The sequence below is a fragment of the Miniopterus schreibersii genome (assembly GCF_964146895.1).
Source record: "Miniopterus schreibersii genome assembly, chromosome: 3".
NCBI lineage: Eukaryota > Metazoa > Chordata > Mammalia > Chiroptera > Miniopteridae > Miniopterus > Miniopterus schreibersii.
Genome location: NC_138103.1, coordinates 2,219,743 through 2,240,398, shown reverse-complemented (window position 1 = coordinate 2,240,398; position 20,656 = coordinate 2,219,743). Strand labels below are relative to the sequence as shown.

The following is a 20,656-nucleotide window of genomic DNA, read 5'->3' as shown; positions in this document are numbered from 1 at the left end:
GCGCCCTGCAGCTCACTCCGGGCGCTGGGCCCTCCTGCTGTTCTCTCATTTGCCTTTCTCTCCCACCACCCTTGATAACGCCTTCCTTTCCACGCTCTACACGCTGTCTTACTTCCTGCTCCGCCCAGGTGATGGTGAAGTTTAATACACCCTGCTGAATGTCTGGGGAGGTCCAGTAAGCAAAGAGAGGGTACAGTCTAACGGGAGGTTAACACTGATGCTCACCGGGCATCGTCTATGTACCAGGCACTTAGAAGTCACGAGTGAACGAATCAGGCAGGGCTCTCGGTAGCTCCTGGAGCTCTGCTTCCAGCGGGGTACACAGACAGTAAATACATTATGTGCAATGGCAGAGGCAGTAAGTGGCATTAAAAATGCAGAGCAGGGACAGAGGGATTGGGTGTGGGAGTGCGGGTGCAATTTTAAATAAGGTGGTGAGGGGAGATGTGCCTGGAAGTTACTGTTCAACAAGGCTGTAGGGAGGAGAGTAGCGCTCTGTGTGATTGTGCAGAGAAGAGCAATGGCAGGAGAGGGCACAGCAGAGAGCACAGCCAGAGCACACCAAGAGCACAGCCAGGGCACAGCCAGAGCACTGCAGAAGGTACAGCAGAGGGCACAGGCAGAGCACAGCAGAAGGCACAGCTGGCAGGCATGTAACTTGTGTGAGAAAAGACATGACAAAAGCAGAAGACACAACAGTGTGTGTAACAAGCCTCATTCGATAAAAGAAAGAGATAGACCCAATATTTGCACTTACTTGTATGTGCATGAAGAAACTCTGGTTGGACTTATCTAAAACAAAAAAGAGCAGATACTTGTGGGCAGAGGTGCCAGGACAGGTGGGAACTGTTTCACTGTGCACCCATCTACTTTCTCAGGTTTCAAACCCAGGGACTATGTCAGCAGCTGAAATGTGTTGTTCTTTCTGTTGCATCAACAATCAGATTTGTGTACCATTTTAGATGCTAAATTGCATAGTTAGACCTGTTGAGAGTTTAACTAAAGGAGATACTGCCCTGGATTCCAAGATGGCAGTGGATTGAGTGAAAACTACACTGACTGACACTCGCCCAGGTCCAAACTGGAATTACAACTAAAATATGGAAAAACCATCCTGAAAAATCAACTGAAAACGAACTGGAGAGCACCCTCATAACCAAGGAAGAAAGTAGAGACGGCATAGAGACCGGTAGGAAGTGTGAGGCGTGAGAGGGCTGGCTCGGCTCCCACAGGCAGTAGCTGAAGATCTGAAGGGTAATCTCAGCTGTGAGGGGTTCCCACTAGGAACTCTGGAGTCTAAACCCCAAGCTGAGCTCCCCAGCCCAGAGTACTAGAACTGAGAAAGGTGCCCACATACCATCTGGCTGTGAAAAGCAGCCAGGTTTCCATCTGCCAGGGAGAGACGGCTGGAAATGCAGGCCCCCTCTTAAAGGGCCAATGCAGAGGACATCTTCCTCAGGCATACCTTTACCATCCCGGCAGCTTTTGCCTGAGGGGGAAACAATTGCTCCACCCACTGGAAAACCTCTCGCTCCACACTGTGGAGTTTATGCCTTGCTGTGGTCTACAGCCTGAGGCTCATTATGAGACTGAGAATAACAATCAGCCTGCAGGCAAAGACGGATCTCTGGGTGCTTTGAGCCTTTGCCTGATTTGCTTCTGAACCCAGGGCTTGGAAAAGCAGATGTTGGTGCACATCTTGGTCCTGTCCAAACACACCCAGCCCAAACGGAGGAAGCCACAAGCTGTGGATCACTGATAGCTCCAAACAAGGTACACAAGGCCAGTCCCAAACAGCGTCTGACATTGACCTGCGCCAGAGATCCTCCAAAAAGATCAAGAGTCCTAGCAGGCCTACCTAATACATAGGAACAAACCCAAATAGGCAGCCAAAATGGGGAGACCAAAAAAAAAAAGCCCCAAATGAAAGAACAAGAGAATTGTCCAGAAGAAGAGGTAAGTGAAATGGAGATAAGCAATCTATCACATATAGAGTTCAGAATACTGATTGTAAGGATATGCAACAGCATGAAAAAGGATATGGAAGCTATGAAGGAGATTAACAATGACATAGCAGAAATAAAGAATACGTTGGAAGGAATAAACAGCAGATTAGAGGAAGCCGAGGATCGAATCAGCAAATTAGAAGACAGGGTAGAAAAAAAAAATGACTCAATCAGATATACAAAAAGAAAAAACAATTAAAAAACAGGGGGACAGTTTAACAGAACTGTGGGACAACATGAAATATAACAATATTCACACCATTGGAGTGCTAGGGGAGGTTGAAAGTAAGCAAGATTTAGAGAACCTGTTTGAAGAAATAATGGCAGAAAACTTCCCTAACCTGGTGAAGGAAAAAGTCACACAAGTTCAGGAGGCACAGAGAGTCCCAAGCAAGAAGAACCCAGAGAGGCTTACGCCCAGGCACATCATAATTAAAATGCCAAAATTTCAAGACAAAGAGAGAATCTTAAAGGCAGCAAGAGAAAAGCAATCTGTTACCTACAAAGGAGCTCCCATAAGGCTGTCAGCTGACTTCTCATCAGAAACTCTACAGGCCAGAAAGCAATGGCATGAAGTATTCAAGGTAATGAAAAGCAAGGATCTGAAACTAAGACTACTCCATCCAGCAAGGCTATCATTCAACATAGACAGTGAGATAAAGAGCTTCCCAGACAAAAAAAAAGGCTAATGGAGCTTATCACCACCAAACCAGCATTGTGGGAAATGTTAAAGGGACTGTAATAAGAAGTTGAAATAAAGAGAGAGAGAGAGAAACATAGGCATAAAGAAATAAAATGGCAGTAGATAATACCTATCAATAATAACCTTAAATATAAATGGATTAAATGTCCCAGTCAAAAGACACAGAGTAGCTGAATGGATAAAAAAAATGACTCAAATTTATGCTGTCTGCAAGAGACCCACCTCAGAACAAAAGACTCACAGAGGCTGAGAGTGAAGGGATGGAAACATTTTTCCATGCAAATGGAATGAAAAAATAATAATAAATCTGGGCTAGCAATACTCATATGTGACAAAATAGACTTCAAAATGAAGGCCATAACAAGAGACAATAAATGTCACTACATAATACTAAAGGGATTGATCCAACAAGAGGATATAACACTGGTAAACATATATGCACCCAATATAGGAGCACCTAAATATATTTTAAAAAAACTTCTGGAGGACTTTAAGGGAGAGATCAACAGCAATACAGTCACAGTAGGGGACTTTAACACCCCACTGACTTCACTGGATAGATCTTCCAGACAAAAAAATCAACAAGGAAGCAGTGACTCTAAATGACACACTAGATCAGATGGATTTAATTGACATTTACAGAACATTTTGCCCCAAAGATGCAGACTAAGCATTCTCCTCAAGTGCACATGGGACATTCCCAAAGATAGACCCCATGTTAGGACACAAAACAAGTGTCTGCAAGTTGAAGAAGAGTGAAGTCATATCAAGCATCTTCTCTGATCCATTGCTGATGGGAATGCAGACTGGGGCAGCCACTATGGAAAATAGTTGGAGTTTCCTCAAAAAATTAAATATGGAAATTCCATTTCACCCAGCATTCCCAACTCTAGGAATATATCCTAAGAAACCCAAAACACCAATCAGAAGGAACTTACCCCTATGTTCATAGCAGCGCAATTTACAATAGCTAAGATCTGGAAGCAGCCCAAGTGCCCATCAGTAGATGAGTGGATAAAAAAGCTGTGGGACATTCACACCATGGAATACTATGCAGCTATAAAGAAGGATCCCTCACCCTATGAGACAGCATGGAGGGAACTGGAGAGCATTATGCTAAGTGAAATAAGCCAGGTAGAGAAAGACAAGTATCACATGATCTCACTCATATGTGGAATCTAATAAATAAAATAAACTGATGAACAAAATAGATCCAGAGACATAGAAGCATGGAACAGACAGAGGGATCTCAGAGGGAAAGTGGGGGTGGGTGGGGAGAGATTAACCTAAGAACTTATATGCATATATGTATAACCCAGGGACACAGACAATAGTGTGATGAAGGCCTGGAATGGGGGGTGCGAGGTAGAGGGGATCGATGGGGGAAAAAAAGGGTCATCTGTAATACTTTCAACAATAAATATAAATTAAATACAAATTTAAAAGAAAACAATAATAAATAAATAATTAAATTAAATTAAAATAATAAAATAAAATAAAATAAAATAGGAGACACTGCTAAGAATAACGCTTGGTCACCACAGGGGTCGGACGCCTCCCCATGAAGAGCTAAGTACCATCCCAGTGACTGTGTAATTCTGGACACCTCCCCTTTAAGAGACAGACCCCTTCTCCTCAGAAATCTCAGGTGGGAGAGCCCTTGGGAGACAGGTCAGGTCTAGGCTAACAGCATGGGCTCCGCATTGAACAGACCTAGAATCTGTTTAGGCGGCAGAACCCTGAGACACGATTTAGTGTCTCTGTGCCTGTTTCCTGTTAGGTGGGGTTCCTGATAGTTATCAAAGAGGGAAGCACAAGGAATTCGGTCACAGTGCTTTCGTTGCATGGACAGTTAATAAACAAACCATTAAAAACATTTACTTTTTTACTACGTTTATGTCGCTGCTCTGGACACAGCTCGCTGGCTCCCACCGATTGCCCTGTGTGTCGATTGAGACCCCTCAGGCCACTCCGGCCCACCCTGACTTGTTCAAGAATATGGAGACTCATCCAAAGGGGCTCGACCTCCTTCCAAGTGCCAGGTAGGGCTAGAAGGTGCAGAAACCCAAGCCCCCCGTGAACCCAGGACCGTGGTCTTGACTACAGGTGCTGCTGTTGAGCTGGAGTCCATAGAGTCCGAAGACCGTTGCTCACTGCGACTGGTGCTGCCCCGGACCTGCGCCTCTGCCGGAGCCGCAAGGCTCCCTGTAGAGCAGAAGACAGGCAGGGGACACTCTCGTTCGCTGACCAAGCGCTCGCTCTGATCTCCTGCGCAGAGGTGGATAACAACTGATAAGAGGAATGACACGCGAACATTTCTTGGTGCTGGTCCCCCTGCCCGTCACTGATCTAAGCATCTTCCTATTTTAATGCAGCCCGTTTCCCGAACACGACTGAGCCTGGGCGTTGCTGTGCAGGTGACACCCTCCTCCCGGGGTTTGTTTGCTCAAGCAGCGCAGCTGTCTTGAAACTTCTCAGCTGTGTCTTAAATTCTCTCTGGAGGCTGTACTTCCAGGAGTAAAAGCCAGGAGTCTCTTCAGTCACAGCTTCTGCAGCGGAAAGTGCTCTGCTTCCAGACTGACCAGCCAGCACTGCAGCTGCTCCACCGTCCAGGGTTGCAGCTGCTTCCAGATGGGCCGGCCAGGACTGCAGCTGCTTCACCAGCCAGGACTGCAGCTGCTTCCAGATGGGCCGGCCAGGACTGCAGCTGCTTCCAGATGGGCCGGCCAGGACTGCAGCTGCTTCCAGATGGGCCGGCCAGGACTGCAGCTGCTTCACCAGCCAGGACTGCAGCTGCTTCCAGATGGGCCGCCAGGACTGCAGCTGCTTCCAGATGGACCGGCCAGGACTGCAGCTGCTTCCAGATGGACCGGCCAGGACTGCAGCTGCTTCCAGATGGACCGGCCAGGACTGCAGCTGCTTCACCAGCCAGGACTGCAGCTGTTGTGGACCCAACAGAGCACTAAGTATTCCACGGGCTCCGATACACTTATGTCTCGCTACCACATTCTCACGTGACCTGAGCCTCACTGGGTGCATGTTCGGAGTCCTGAGAAATGACAGATAACAGTGGCAACAACTAAACAACAGCAGCGACTTCCCAGCTCTGGAGAGAGACCCCACTGCTCCCACCTCCCTCAGATAAGCCTATTCCACATTTCAGAGTCTTTCTCTTGCAGCATCCAAACAAGTGTGATTTGTGCCTTGGTTGCAAGTGATAGGAAAAATATCACACCTAAATTAGCTCTGAAAAGGCGGGGGGGGGGGGTTCACTAGCTCATGGAGGACAAATGGCGGGACACTGACCTGGTCTCAGGAACTGGGACTTACCCCTTCCCTCACCACCGTCTTTCTTTCTCACCTGCTGACATCATTGTCTCCTCTGCTGACTTCATTGTCTCCCACTGAGACCAGCAGGAGAAGGCTGCCGATCCCCATGTCAAATCCAAAACTGCAGTGCAGGGGCTCTGAGCGGCCTAGCTGGGGTCAGGCGCTGGCCCCAGGACTTGGCAACCGTGCCCAAGATGACACGGTAGCCACGTGAAGAGGGCATGGGTTTCAAAAGGAGGGGGAGGACTGTCGCACTGAAGTCCACGCAGGACGAAGGGGAGAATTCCAGCCGTCCCGCTCGCCACAGCATCGCCACGGCAACGACACAGTTACTCCTGTGCGTCCACAGGCCACTGAGCCGGCGTGGAAAGGGGCTGGGAGCCTCGCGGCCTCCGGCCTCTCCAGGTGCGCCAGGGCCCACAGCCTCAGCAAGCGGTGGAGAGAGTTCCGGCTCCTGGGGCCCGTCCGAAGGCTGAGGAGGATCGGTGGGGACCAGGCTCCTTGGCAGGAAGCACCCTGGGGCAAGTCATGCCCTGTGAGGGAGTAAATCTTGGCAAGGCCTAGCTTTACCCCACCCAGCAGAGAGCCCTGGAGGAGACCTCAGGACAAGACGTAGGCCTACTGTGTGCCGTGGCCAGAGGCCACACATCCCAACCCCGCTGGCAGCCACGCGCCAGTCCCTGCCTGCCCCTCTCCTAGGTCCTCGCTCCTGTAAGACCCGAGTGCCGGCGTCTCTTTGGCCTCCCTGCTCTTGCTTCTCTGCCTCTGTCCTTTCAAGTCCCCTCCACTGCAGGCCAACACACTCATTCCTAAAAACCAGCCACAGCCGCTACACCTGCCCGGGTGTCCCCCAAGACCAGCCTCCTGTTCGGTTATCAGCCCGGTGTCAGCTGTCTTCACGGTTTTGAGCTGGGGGCCTGCGGCTCTGCTCAAGATCTCACTCGCTCTCTTCCATCCTGGTGACCTATGTGAACTCCCTCCTCCGGTTTCACCCAACAGCAGCAGCGACAATGCCATGATCACTAGTGTTCCCTCTGCATAAGAAGTGCTAGGCACCTCAAAACCCCTGTGATGATCCCCATTTGGAAGATGGGAAGACTGAGGGCTGTGGAGTTGAAGGAGCTTGTCCACACTCACAAAGACCTGGTGGAGCGGATCCACACTCGGGTCTGTCTGCACTTCTAACCACTCAGCTCATCTGCTCCAACTCACCTCCGGGATGGACTTCCCTCGGGTTTATCCAGAACCTTGGGTGAGAGAACCGCCCACGGCCCGCCGTCAGGCCTCCACCGTGGCCTCTCCCCGACAGGTCTCCCCGCTCCCTTCCACCCCAGTGAAGGGAAGGTCTGCCCGCGGTTGCTGCAGGCAGAGCGAAAGGAGGCAGCTGCGTGAGGGATGCCCGCCGGGGCGAGGACGGGGCCCAGCGAGGGCCCCTGCGCCTCGCACTCTGTTCCGCGGCCATTCCTCTTGGGCGCCCTTCCAGCCGCGGCGTAGGTTACCGTTCAGTGCCAGCTGACTCCTGCTCCTTCGAGGGTCTGACAGGCACAGAACAGCAGGCTCCTCAGCCTGGGGGGCGGCTTGTGACCAGCGCTCTTTGCGGTTCTGACTGGCCGAGTGGGTGTACTCGGCGGGCACAGGTGTCTGCCCTCGAGACTTGTCCAAAAGCTCAGTTTGTGCCACTGCTACTGCAGATGGACACTGTCCTCGCTCATTCTGACGTCTTCTGGCAACAGTGTGCCAAGGTCCATGGACTCTGGAGGTGAAATGCCCCCCGAACACAAGGCTTCCCCCCGAATAGATGTGCACGTCTGCACTGAGGAGTCTGAACATCATTCGGGGGTCGAGCGGGACTGGGGGCAGATCCTACCTCTCGACTCTTTCCATCAAGGAGCCTTTGCTGACTTAGTGAGGACCCTTATTTGCCAGTATTTTCTTCAAGTTCCGTGACCGGGGTGGGGAGGGGCAGAGGTGGTAGCAATGGTAACGGTATTTATTGGGCAGTTACTATTGATCAGGCCCCACTCTAAATACTCTAAGTGGCTTGGCTTCATTTCATTGTCAAAATGGTCCTAATATTCTCCCCATCTTATAGATCGGGGAGCTGAGGCAAGGAGGGGGAATATTGTGTGCCCATGACCACACAGCGGAGAAGCGGGGAAGCAGGATTTGAACCCGGGCTGCCAGTTTCCTGGCACAGCTAGACTGAGGCTCAGACTGTGTCATGGAAACTGTTCCTCTGTCTCTCCAGCTCCTGGTTTTCCTGGGCTGCCCTCGCGGCGAGCCCCTCCGGTGGAGGCTGGGGGTGGGGGGCGTGCCCCTTTCCTTTGTCCCTTCTAGGAAAAGCCACGTGGAGCTAGAACTGGCCTGCACTGGGTACATGCTCTTTCTTAACCAATCACGGTGGCCAGGGAAGAAACTGTGGAGAACTCTAACTGGCCAGGTCCAACCCGGGAATAAAGGAGTGGGGAAGGGGTGGGGTGGGGGCCTAGCTACCCAACCCTGGAACAAAGGAGTGGGGAAGGGGTGGGGTGGGGGTTTTAGCTACCCAACCCCGGAACAAAGGAGTGGGGAAGGGGCGGGATGGGGGGCCTAGCTCTCCAACCCTGGAATAAAGGAGTGGGGAAGGGGCGGGGTGGGGGGCCTAGCTATCCAACCCCGGAATGAAGGAGTGGGGAAGGGGCAGGGGATAGAGTCCTAGCTCCCCCAGCTGGACCACAGGGCTTGAGGAGAGATCCTCCACAACGAGAAGCCAGCAATCCGAGGTCTGAGTCCACTGCCTACCAGGACTATGCCTCTTAGAGGCCTTAAGAGAAAGCTGTCCCAGCTCCTGGTCACCCACTGTCTTCCAGGTGATCGTTCAGCGGAGTCTGGCTGCCAAAAACCTGTCCCATGCCAAAGGAGGCTCTCTGATGGCCGCGTACCTGAAGGTGCTGCCCCTCTTCATGATGGTGTTCCCCGGGATGATCAGCCGTGTGCTCTTCCCAGGTGAGAGCGCCGCTGGGAGGAGAGGCCATGGTCTGAGCCTCAGCCCTGTGACATGTCTGAAGCATACTGCTGGTGGCCGAAGGCCCTTCCTAGTGATGCACTGAGGGGTCTATCCAGGCACTGATGGGCTCTACACCACCCCCAAACCCAGGCCGGATGGAGTGGATACCCACCTGGGGCCTTGCCTCAACTCTATTTTTTCAAAGCCACAAATGAGGCTAAATCCGTGGTTTCAAAGCCAGGTCCCGACCTCTCATGTTGAGAGCTCCTCTCACGCATTCATGTCTGAGCCCGTGGTTTGGCAACTTGGCCCAACGGAACCCTTTCAGGGGTACTTTTCTTAACAGAAATCAGGGATAGCAAAGTGTTTAGAGTATTTGCCTTGGATTTTTTATCTTTTTTGGGGGGTGGTAAAGGGATGAGGTTTGGGCTGTGGGGATTAAACAGGACTGGGGCAGGATGCCCTGAGGTCACTGGGTGTCAGGAAGCGGGGTCTGTACAGGAGAAGGCTCCTCGCTTTCTACAGTGAGCTCTCTAAGCGGAGCGCCAGGCGGACGCCCCCTCCCTGTGCCTTATCCGACACTGTGTCACACAGAGGTAGGCAAACGGTAGGAAGGAATGGTCCTTTGTGGGGTCCAGAAGTTTTGTCGAAGTAGTTCAGGACAGAAAGAATCCGGAGGGCAGCTGGGGCAGAGGCAGGGAGCTGTCTGTGGTGCTGGACTTGGGCTGCTGCTCCCTGAGCCCAGATACATGAAGGAGCCGAGAGCCACCAGCCCGGTTTCCAGGGAAGGGGCACTGGGCTGGGACAGGCCCGACGGGAGGGAGAACTGACTTCTGGGGCTTGTGGGGACCTGAAGGAAAGTCGCAGCAATTGGGCGAGGCTCACGATATGATCAAAAATGTGGCTCAAAGGAGCCAACATTCAATGTTCCCTTAGAGCCATGCCGGTCCCTGCATGGAGTCTGCCAGGGGAGAGGGGGCATGGAGAGGGGGGCATGGAGAGGGGGGGATGGGGAGGGCTCGCCTGAACCCTGGCCTGGCCCTTGGCTCTGCCATACTAGTTCTGGACTCTGATAAGCCACTTAGTCTCTGCTGGTCTCTGCCCTAGCCTGTAGAAGGGCGGTAACATTGCTAAGGCTCCGCGCAGGTCCTGGCGCCTGGAGCATGCTGTACACGTGCTCACTCTCAGTTTTTACTCTCATACTATCTCCTTTATGCCTCCAGACCTTACGGGGTGAGCACTGTTAATATTTTCACCTACAGATGAGGAAATTGAAGCTCAGAAAAGCTAATTCACCCAACTATTTATTTGCCCATGTCTTCAACAGTGTTGAGAGCTGATTTTAGAAGGCCTTGCTTTAGAAGACCCTGGGGACCCTGCTATGTGGGGACCTACATTCCCATGGTAGGGACAGAAAAAGAAAAAAGTAGAAAGATAAATGAGATGTTCACTGATTGTGCTAAGCAAGTGCTGTGGGGAAAATCCAGAGAGAGATGCCACAGGGGATGCTGGGCAGGGATCCTCTGGAAGAAGCCACAGTGATCCACATGGATGGTGTGAAAATGTACTTTAGAGTGAAGCCAACCAGACAATGATGGACTGGCCGTGGGTTAAGGGAAAAAGAGGCTCTACCCCAGTCCTGGGTTAGGTGACTCGCCAGAAGTCGCATGGCTGGGGTGGGTGAGCCAGGGTTAAATCCAGGTGCATCTGCCTCCAGAACCCCTCAGTCATGCTCCCGTTGCTCTCAGAAAATCACACTTTAAGCTTCGGGCTGATGCTCTTACGATCAGCCAATCAACAGTGTCTCATTATTAAATGAAACATAAGGTGGTGTTCTCACCTCTAAGGACTTTGTAAGGTAACAGACGCGTCTGGTTCTCATGAAAAAGTAACATGAAGTGTCCCTCAGCACAGCGCAGCCTGTGGCACCGGCAGCGAGTGCGGGGGGGGGGGGGGGGTGGCACGTGTTTGAAGGCCTGGACCACACTGCTCAAAGTGGGGTTCCCGCAGCATCAGCCACACCGTAGGGCCTGCTACAAGTGCACATTTTCGGCTCCAAAGCACTTCTGAATCCAGCCTCTGGGATTCTGTGTTTAACAAGCCCACGGGCAGTGGAGAAGCCCTGGGCCTCAGTGCCAGCCTTGGGGCCACGCTGCAGGGCCTTCCTGTTTCCACTCCTCCACTTCGTGGCTCCCCCAGCTCCCCGCTCAGTCTTCACCCGGGGAGGCTGCTCCAGCCTGAGCTCTCAGGAGCCTGGACAACACCCTCTTGCACTTAGTCCGTCTGAGAAATGGCCACACTTTTAAAGAAACTCCAGTAGAAATTAAGAGAGAAGCAAAATAACCCTCAATAGTAAAACACAAGCGTCTGGAGCGGCTCCTATTTACAAAGCCACCTGAGCTTTGGAATCAACCATGGATTTGAGACCGAGCCTTGATACTAGCTGTGTGATTTTGGGGTGCCGTTTAACCCCTCTACGCCTCAATTTACTTGTCTTTGAAAGCTGCGTAACGCCGTCTCCCTGAGCAGTTGTGCGAGTGCAGGAGGTGTGTGCACGCTCACCGGCAGCCTCGCGTCGCGGAGCTTTCCCTGAGCTGTGGCCTTTGGCACAAGGAGGTTCTGTGCTGTTTGCACGGACTCTGCTGGAGGCACCTGCCCCTCAGGTCTCGGGGGCCTGACAGGGGAACCTGCTCCCTGGCTGACGAACCAGGAGGGGTGAGCAGAAGCCAGAGTGATGCTGGCTTCATTTACGCCTGAGCCGAGCCAGCCGATGAACATGGTGAACATGTTCCTGAGACTGGACACAACTTCCTGCCTCAAACATGCTTCCTAAACCCTGCACCTGTGGTGCCCTTTGTGTCGCGAGGCTGCCTTCCTAGGAGCTTCGACAGTTAGCTGAACGCAGCGGAGGTGCTGCTGCTTCTCGGTGAACCCGGTGGAGCCGAGCTTCTGGACGAGAGGCTGCGCCCACACAGGCCAATGTTGCCCCACCGGGGAGGCTTTTTACCCTGTTCTGGCCATGACAATGCAACAGGTTTCTAAGTTTTTCCTAAACTTCTTCAGAAGGGTCATAAAAAGCCAAGAACTCCGACCTCTTAAAAGCATCTTTCTCAACAAGATTGCTTCTTCTCAACACTTCTCATCGGGTGTCATTTTTGGCCCACAGTTCTAATTTTGTCTAAGGCTGCAGCCGAGTTTGGGGGGCATCTGCTCTTATTCCACAGTCGTTGCTATCAGTGTGTTGTGGCCTCAGCACCCGCTTCCTCTGCCACTGGCGGATGTCAATGGAGGGAAGTATCCCAGTCTTGAAAAGACAGGACGGAGCCTGGAGGGATTCTCCAAAGGCCAGTTGGCCCTTGGGCTTCCAGTGGAGGGAGGGCCTGAGGCCACTGTCATTTCTCAGGACTTATGTTCCATTAAACAAGAAAATGAAGCTACAATATTGGACTTTTAAATTGTGGTGGACTTCAAATGCTCACATTTGTTAAATGAAGTTTTAATGCAGATAAAAATGTAGAGGCTAAATACACGACCTCACCCGGAGATGCTGCCGGGCACCTGCAATCGAGGCCACCTGTGAGCCTCAGGCCCCAGCTAAGTGGTCGCCGTGCCACCGATATCGCATGAGAAGCAGGGAGGGCCGGGCGCAAGCAGGGGGGGCTCTGGCCCACCCTAACCTGGATCGTTCCCATTTCCCACAGGGGGTGGGTGGAAAGTCCGGGTCGCCGTCAGAATAAGGAAGGACAGGAGGCTCTGGGTGGAGCAGAGGGAGGGCCTGGGAGCTACTTATGGGAGGGAGTCCACCTGGCAAAAGAGCCCTGAGAAGTAACGGTGGCTGCGCTGGGTGAGCGGTGGGGGCAGGCGCTGAGCATCATTAGCTCAGGTTGGAGGAGCCGAGGAACACGGTGACAACCAGGAGTTGCCTGTGTCCTTTGGGGGTCAGGTGACAAGAGAGCTAGCCTTCAGACACAGGTGCCAACCATGGAGACATCACGCAGAGCTCGGAAGGGCCTGGCGGCAGGATCGGGCCCTGGACGGGGTAACTGCCAGGCTCGTTAAAGGTGGGAAGGAGCGCACTCTCCGGGCTGCCGCCTCTGAAGACTGGATGGGCTGGGAGACCTGTGTGTGAGTCCTGCCTCTGACAGACTCCGCCGGGCGACCGTCATCAAGTCCCCTCCCCTCTCTGAGGTGTTCCCTTCATCTGTGAAATGGTTCAACTGATCTGTCTCCCTCACAGGGTTATGAAGACAACAATGAAGGTGTGGGAGCTAGGCTCTCCCCAAACACTGCGCACTGGCTCTGAGCCACACTAGGAGTTTCCCATCTCCGCTGTCCTCCCAGCAGGAGGCCTCTGCCCCTGGGCCCGGGATGTGCTGGTTGTGCTGATAGGTAGAGATGAGAGCAGAGGCGCCAGGAAAGCAGGCGGGTGTGCAGGAGATCAGGACGCTGAGGAGAGAACAGAGCCGTAGGGAAGCGCAGAGAGGGGGAGGGGAACCCAGGCCCAGCGCGCTGGGTTCGAATGAGTCTAAAATGAGGCCGGCTGTTGAACTGCATGAGCTACTGAGAAGATGGGGAAAGAGAAATTTAAAACATTCCCGTGTGGTCAGGTGACGGCGCTCTCCTTTGCGCCTCCGAGGAACTGAGGCATTGCTGTGTCCTTTGGGGGCCAGGGGGTGCGGGATGCTCTGTGGGACTGGCTCTGTCGGGGTTACAGGGGTAACAGCTGGAGCAGGTTCAGCACTTCCCGTGTGTCAGGCCTGCGCCAAGCACGTTGGGCATCGGCTCTCAGTCCATCCTCACTGTACTCTGTCATTGTCCACATTTTACAGGCGTGGAAACCGAGGTTCAGACGGGGCAGGTACGAGGGTCCTGGTGTGTAAAGTCTAGGCTGCTTTTTATTTCATGGAGCCATAAACGTATGGCCCCTAATCCCACTTCCAGGCCGCGTTCGGGCCAGGCCCGGGGTCCCGAGGGTCTGTCTGCTCACCTCCGGCCTGTCTCCCCCGCAGATCAAGTGGCCTGTGCGGATCCCGAGATCTGCCGGAGGGTCTGCGGCAATCCCTCCGGCTGCTCCGACATCGCTTACCCCAAACTCGTGCTGGAGCTCCTGCCCACAGGTAACGTCCCCTCGCCCCCTGGAGCACCAGGAGGGAGGACACTGCCTGGGCTGTGATCTGAGGGAGGGACAAGAGGGGTGGTAGTGGGAGGCAATGGGCTCTGGGCTGAGCGACTGAGCCCCAGAGCCAGGGCCCCAGAATGAAGCCCAGGCCCTGGCCAGGCAGGGGCTCTGCCCACCCCACTCCCCGAGCCCTTCCTCGTGGCTCCCACCCCCGAGTCTGCTTCCTCAGACGTGAGCCTCGGGGCCGGCTGACTGTGGGCCCGGGGCCGCGGGTCAGGAGGGAAGGCAGTGGCTGTGAGCAGAAGCCCGAGCCCACAGACCTCCCTCTGCCCCCAGGGCTCCGCGGGCTCATGATTGCGGTGATGGTGGCGGCTCTCATGTCCTCCCTCACCTCCATCTTTAACAGTGCCAGCACCATCTTCACCATGGACCTCTGGAACCACCTCCGGCCTCGGGCGTCCGAGAAGGAGCTCATGATTGTGGGCAGGTAAGCTCGTCTTGGGTGGGGCCGGGCCGGGGGACCTGTCCGGGTGCCGGGAGGGGGAAGCTGAGCCTCCCGGAGGCAACATCCAGCCAGTGGCTTCCCCGGCTCAGCCTCCTCCCATGGCGGAGACGAGGTACTTTAGGACCCCATGTGTAAGTCATGCATTCGTTCACGAGATGCTGGATGAGCACCTACTATGTGCCAGATGCCGGACATAAAGCAATGAAAAGCAGCAACTCAGTTCCGTATTCATGGAGCTGGAGAAGGTGACTAGCCAGGCGGTTACCACCCAACGGTGCTGTGCCTGGGGGTCAGACCTCGGTTCGGGGGGCGGCCCCAACGGGGTTGGGACCCGAGGGTGACAGCGGTTAGTCAGGTAAAAGGGAGGAGGGTGTCCTGGGCTTGGCGGGAAAGGTTTCCCTACCAAGATTTCGGACTCGTATTGAGTGGCATGTAAATTTTATGTAAAGTACATGTAAATGAGCACGTTGGGGCTCTGCCCCCAGAGCTGTCTCAGCCTTGGGTCTTCAGTGCAACACCAAAAGCACAGCTATAAAAGAAAACAGTGGTCCATCAGCCATCATTAAGAAAATGAAGAGATAAGCCACAGGTTGGGGGAAAATCTGCAAAACATGTATCTGATAAAGGACTTGTAACGTAGATTAATCTACAAAACAAGACTGAAATCCAGAGAACTACAGCGAGACACCACCGCACACCTACTAGAATGACGATAACTGAAAGGACAGGCAGGAGGGGGGCAATCAGAACTTGCCTGCGCTGCAGGTCGAAGGTAGAGGGGTGCAGCAGTTTCTTAAACGGCTAAACACAGACTTACCATGCACCCAGCAACTGCAGCCCTGCACAGGAAACGTAAGTCTGCACAGAGACTTGTCCACAGGCGTTCCCAGCAGCATTTCTTACAGCAGCAGCTCGTAGAAACAGCCTAGTGTGTGCGCACGAGGGACAGACACACCGGGTATGGGGCGGCACACCCATTCGATGGAATGCTTGTCACAGTAAAAAGGAATGAGATGCTGATACATGGTGCATGCATGAAACCCAAAGGCATGCCAAGTGAAGGCGGCCAGTTGCCAGACACGCAGACTGTGATCCCGCTTTTGTGACATGTCCGGAGGGGCAAACCTGCAGAGATGGGGCAGAGAGGCGCTTGTTTAGGGGGAGCTCTTTGGAGTGACTAATGTTCTAAAATTTGATGGTGGTGATGGCTGCACAAAGCTAGAAAGATTCACCCAAAGTTACTGGTAACTACCTTCATGAAGCTATAAAAATAACAAGGGAGATGTTCGGGGAGGAGGCACTGACGGTGGGTCTCTCGCTGGTGCCAGGGTGTTTGTGTTGCTGCTGGTGCTGGTCTCCATCCTCTGGATCCCCGTGATCCAGGCCAGCCAGGGCGGCCAGCTCTTCATTTACATCCAGTCCATCAGCTCCTACCTGCAGCCGCCTGTGGCCGTGGTCTTCATCATGGGCTGTTTCTGGAAGCGGAGCAACGAGAAGGTAGGCGTGGCTCACCCCTGCCAGGCGAGGCCCAGAGCTGCACGAGGAGGGGAGAGGTGGGGACTGGGCAGGGGACCTGAGGGTGTCTTGACTTGGGTGTCATGCAGAGGATGAGTTCTGTGGGGCAAGATACAGGGAGGGTGTTACCTGGCTTTGAAAAAAAGCTCTGGGGGGTCTATTTGGATGCCCTTTCTCATGAACAGGGGAGCTGAATGAACAAGCACGAGTAAGTTACATGTGACTGATTCCTTATATGTAAAAGGTAAACAGATAGCTCCCACACTTTTCCATTCACTGGCCCCTGCGGTGACAAGCTCTTGAGACGCTGAGGTTCCTGGAGGCCCGGGCCAGCCCCCGCGGTGCAGCACGTCACTAAGATGGCCTTGCTCTGGTTTGCAGGGCGCCTTCGCCGGTCTGATCTTGGGCCTTCTCCTAGGCTTGATTCGGCTGGTCCTGGACTTCATTTACACTCAGCCGCAGTGTCACCAGCCCGACGAGCGTCCCTCTGTGGTGAAGGACGTCCACTACCTCTACTTCTCCATGATTCTGTCCGCCGTCACCCTCGTCACCATGTCTGCCGTGAGCTGGCTCACAGAGCCACCCTCCAAGGAGATGGTACATCTGGGTTTGGTGCTGGATCCATTGAGACCCTTCACTGCAAGTGACAGGAAAGGGACCCACACTGGTCAAGTTGAAGTCCAGCATCGAGTGTTGGGAGGCGCTTGGCTTCAGGGCTTGGAACACACCATCAGAACCCGCCTCTCCCGCCAGTTCTCTTCTCAGGCCCCGAGCGGGGCCTGGCTGCTTCTCGGGATTTGTCCTCTTAGTCTCACTAAGCAGCAGCACAGCTCTGCCCCAGCGTCCCCAGCAGAGCTCTGATTCCCAGCCATGGAGTCAGCTCACGACACATGCTCACCCACCCAGTCGGTCCCTGTGGCCAGAGAAATGGTTGAGCTGAGCGGCCTACTCCTGGGTTCCACAATATCCCAGGGCTGGGGTTGAGCTCTGGGGACAAGCACGAGGCTAGGGCTAGACCCCAACATGAGAGTTAGAGTTAAGAAAGGTGGGGGAACGAGTGGGTTCTGAGGCATGTGGGGGGCTAGAGCTCGGGGGGCATGGAGGGACAGGGGTGACTGGGAGCAGACTGCACTCGAGGCTGGGCAGGGCATAGAGGAGGGGTGACGCCCACTCACAGCCACCTCTGCTCTCTAGGTCAGTCGCCTGACCTGGTTCACTCGTCATGACCCCGTGGTCCTCAAGGAGCCGGTGCCACCAGCACCTCCGCTGCCGCCCACCCTCTCCCTGAACGGGCCGGCGGGGGCCAGCAGCAGTGACCTGCAGCTCCAGACCCTTCAGGAAAACGCGTCCAAACCGCACAGCTGTGAGTAGCCTCTCCCCTCGGCTACAGCAGGTGCCTCGAGGAGCCCGTGTGTCGGGGGAACGTCCCCAGCCAACCACACGGCAGAAAGGGGCAGACCTGGAAGGTGGGCTCCGACTCCAGGCCGGCCCTTCCCACTCGCCCGCAGCCAGAAGTTGGTTCCTCAGTAACTTTCAACAGACGCCTCGGGTGGGCAATTTAGCAAACACTGGTCGAGATTTCACACGACATCCCAGATTTCCATCTTCTCTTGAAAAACAGGAAGACCTGGCAACACTGGCTCACCTTTCTGCACGGGAGCCATGTCTGGAGTCATAAGCAGAGGCCCATTAGACCCGATGTGCCCTCCAGTTGGCCAAGGTCCTCACCAGCCCCTCCATGACCCTGAGGCGGTGGTTGTCATTTATCATGGTCTTAAACACACGGCCTTAAAAAAATGTGTGGCTCTGAACCCATGTCAACCTAAAGTGAGGCCATAGGCCATGGGTTTCAAGAAAAATGAGAATATTTCCTGGTGGAGGTGAGGAGTCTTTTGACATGTTGAATATGTGAAGTGGCCCTGACTCCTGTACACCACCTGCCTGGCCCCACAGGCAGCTGGGGCCTGAAAAACGGTGGAGTCTACACATACCAGTTTTCCGGAACAAAGCCGCCTCCCAGAGCTAGGGTGTCAGTGAGCACCGTCCAGAACAGGGACAGAGGTGCTTCCCACAGTGCAGGAACACGCGGGTTCGCCCCCTCCTCCTCTCTGGGAGACGTGCCCTCCCTGATGACCTTTGTGTGGGTTCTTTTTAGGTGAGGGGACCCAGAAGCCGTCCAGGATGGTGAAGGCCATGCTGTGGCTGTGTGGCATGGAGGACAAGGGCCCGGCGGAGCCCCTGCCCAGAGCGGACCCCATCATCGCGTCCCTGGAGGAGCGCCCCGCGGTGAAAGCCCTCCTCGACATCAACCTCGTCTTCTGCATCGGCTGTGGCGTCTTTCTCTGGGGCTACTTTGCCTAGTGTGGGCTGAACGCGGGGGTCCAAGTTCTCAATTTGTTTTCAGTGCCCCATTTTTTTAATGAAGGGAAAAAATAAAGCTTCATTTGTTTACCATGAGGCTTCGAGGGTGTTTATGGGCCATTTTCAACATGGCATTTAGTCAGCTCTTTTCTTCTAAGAAGGGAACGGGAGAGAAGTTAGTTTTCCCTTCTTCCTGCTCATGTGCAAGAGCCACAATCAAATTCAAGGGGTGCAGACGCCAGGGATCCCCGAGACCTCCAGCCTGACAGCAGCCACGTCTCCTGGGCACCTTCAAGGAACCAGGAATGGGACCTGCGGTCTGTCTCTTCCCTCCTACTCCAGCTGGCCGCGCTGAAGATTTTCTGTGAAACCTGCTCCTTGATGAGGTCGCTGTGAAACGCACCCGAGTCGGCGCCCTACAATCTCCTGCTATCCACAAACTGGGGAGCTGTGTGCGCTTCCCAGATTCTGAGTAGCCTGTGTCTCTGCTTAATTCCCCACAAGGATGCTTCTCTAAAACCACCAGCCAGAAGGATGGACAACTCCACAACGCACCTCTACCGGCCGAGGGCTTGCTTTTGATCTGAAGAGCTGTCACCTGCTCTGTGCAGAGCCAGCCTGATGGCAAGACCTGTAGGGGCCGTTTGCCACATGGACAGACAGCTGAGAGCCAGGCAGGCCCACAATCAGCCCCGAGACCATCTCTGGGAGCCCAGAGCATGGGCTTGTTAGCGTCCTGGGATAAGGGGGGCTGAGGGGTGCGTGGGAACCACTTACTGGCCTGACAAGTGAAGAATGCACAGACTCTCCAGGGACCCGGTTTCCAGACTTCAAAGGAGCATGGGCAGGAAACCCTGGGGCTGAGGAGACACTGGCTCACCTGGTCCCTCAGGGATCTTGATGCCCTCCTCCAGGATCTGGATGAGCCTGGCCTGAAGGTAAGTGGATCAGCTTGGGGCTTCCCCCTGCGGAAGGCCTGGCTTTCCCACACTAGTGCAAGTGAGAGCTGTGGGTTGACAAGGGCACACCCCGCCCTCCTGGGAAAGGGCCTGTGTGGGCGCTGGTGTCAGGGGCAAGTGGCTCAAAGGGAGGCTGAGTGTTCCTCTCAAGGGCCGAAGGAGGGGGAGGCCCCGGAGGCTGCTCTGCCTCACCGAGAGCACTGGCTGGGGTCAGGAGTGCATTTCACGGAGCTGTCGCCACGCACGCTCGGGCCACTGCCACGTCTCCCTGCTGGCTGGCCTTCCCGCCCCTGGTCTCACCTGCTCTCCAGCCCCGGGCTCCTCAGCCGAGGCTCCCCCAGTGCCCTCCCAGACTCCCAGGTGAAGCCCTGATGGCCAGGCCGCTCTCCAGCTTCAACTTGGGCCACTCTCCCTCGTGGGCTAAGGTCACACCTCACACCTTCCTGCCTCGGGGCCTAGCACAGTGGCTCCCATACAGTGGGCCCCATAAGCATGGTCACAAATATCCAGTAAGTAGGTTTTTGCCTCTGCTCTTCCCTCTGCCTAAACCACCCCTCCTTCATCCCCTGGTTAACTCCTAGCCTCTGCTTAAAGATCACTTCCTCCAGGAAGCCTCCCTGACCACCCTACTCCCACCATGACATGTGCGGTCAAAGCCAGTGTCACTTCGTTGACCACTTGTCTTCCAGCGGGAGCTAAGTTCCTCAGGGCTGTACGTCACGCACACTGATGCCTGGCACAGTGCCTGGCTCTTTACCCCATATCCACAGGCCACACCCCTCCCTGGCACGGCTGCCCATCCCTGCCCAGGTACCCATGGCCCAGGAACAGCAACTCTTTCTGCACCAACTTACCTCCTTGAGATCTAAACTTATAGAGGTGACCGAAGGCTGAGAGTCACCCGTCCTTTGGCCTCTGGGAACTGTGCAACTTCAAAGGCCCCCTTGACCACCACGGTCTCTAAGCTGCTGTGATCAGCCCTGTGGGAAGGGCCCACGGTCAGTCACCAGGCCACGCTGAGTCTGCGACCCTAACCAACAGTGTGTACACCTTAACCTAGGCCAGCGGTGGCTCTTCCCTCAGGCTCTCCTGCTTGGTCTGGCCCCGCTCCTGTTCACCTTCTCACCGCAGCCTTGAGGACAGAAATACAATCGACTGTCCTTCCCCTCGTC

At 54.5% G+C, this 20,656-nt stretch overlaps 1 protein-coding gene across 3 annotated transcripts in view; it reads left to right on the top strand.

Moving 5' to 3' along the window:
- Positions 1 to 18,620, top strand: part of SLC5A11 (solute carrier family 5 member 11) — a 60,232-nt gene extending 41,612 nt beyond the window's left edge. For all 3 annotated transcript variants that reach the window (XM_081132551.1, XM_081132552.1, XM_081132553.1), the window contains 7 exons: positions 8,889 to 9,024; positions 14,035 to 14,142; positions 14,481 to 14,631; positions 15,978 to 16,146; positions 16,546 to 16,761; positions 17,359 to 17,527; positions 18,320 to 18,620. In XM_081132551.1, the coding sequence (XP_080988677.1) occupies positions 8,889 to 9,024; positions 14,035 to 14,142; positions 14,481 to 14,631; positions 15,978 to 16,146; positions 16,546 to 16,761; positions 17,359 to 17,527; positions 18,320 to 18,525 (1,155 nt within the window). In that variant the 3' untranslated portion in view covers positions 18,526 to 18,620. The remainder of the gene's footprint in view (positions 1 to 8,888; positions 9,025 to 14,034; positions 14,143 to 14,480; positions 14,632 to 15,977; positions 16,147 to 16,545; positions 16,762 to 17,358; positions 17,528 to 18,319) is intronic.
- Positions 18,621 to 20,656: the final 2,036 nt, after the last annotated feature.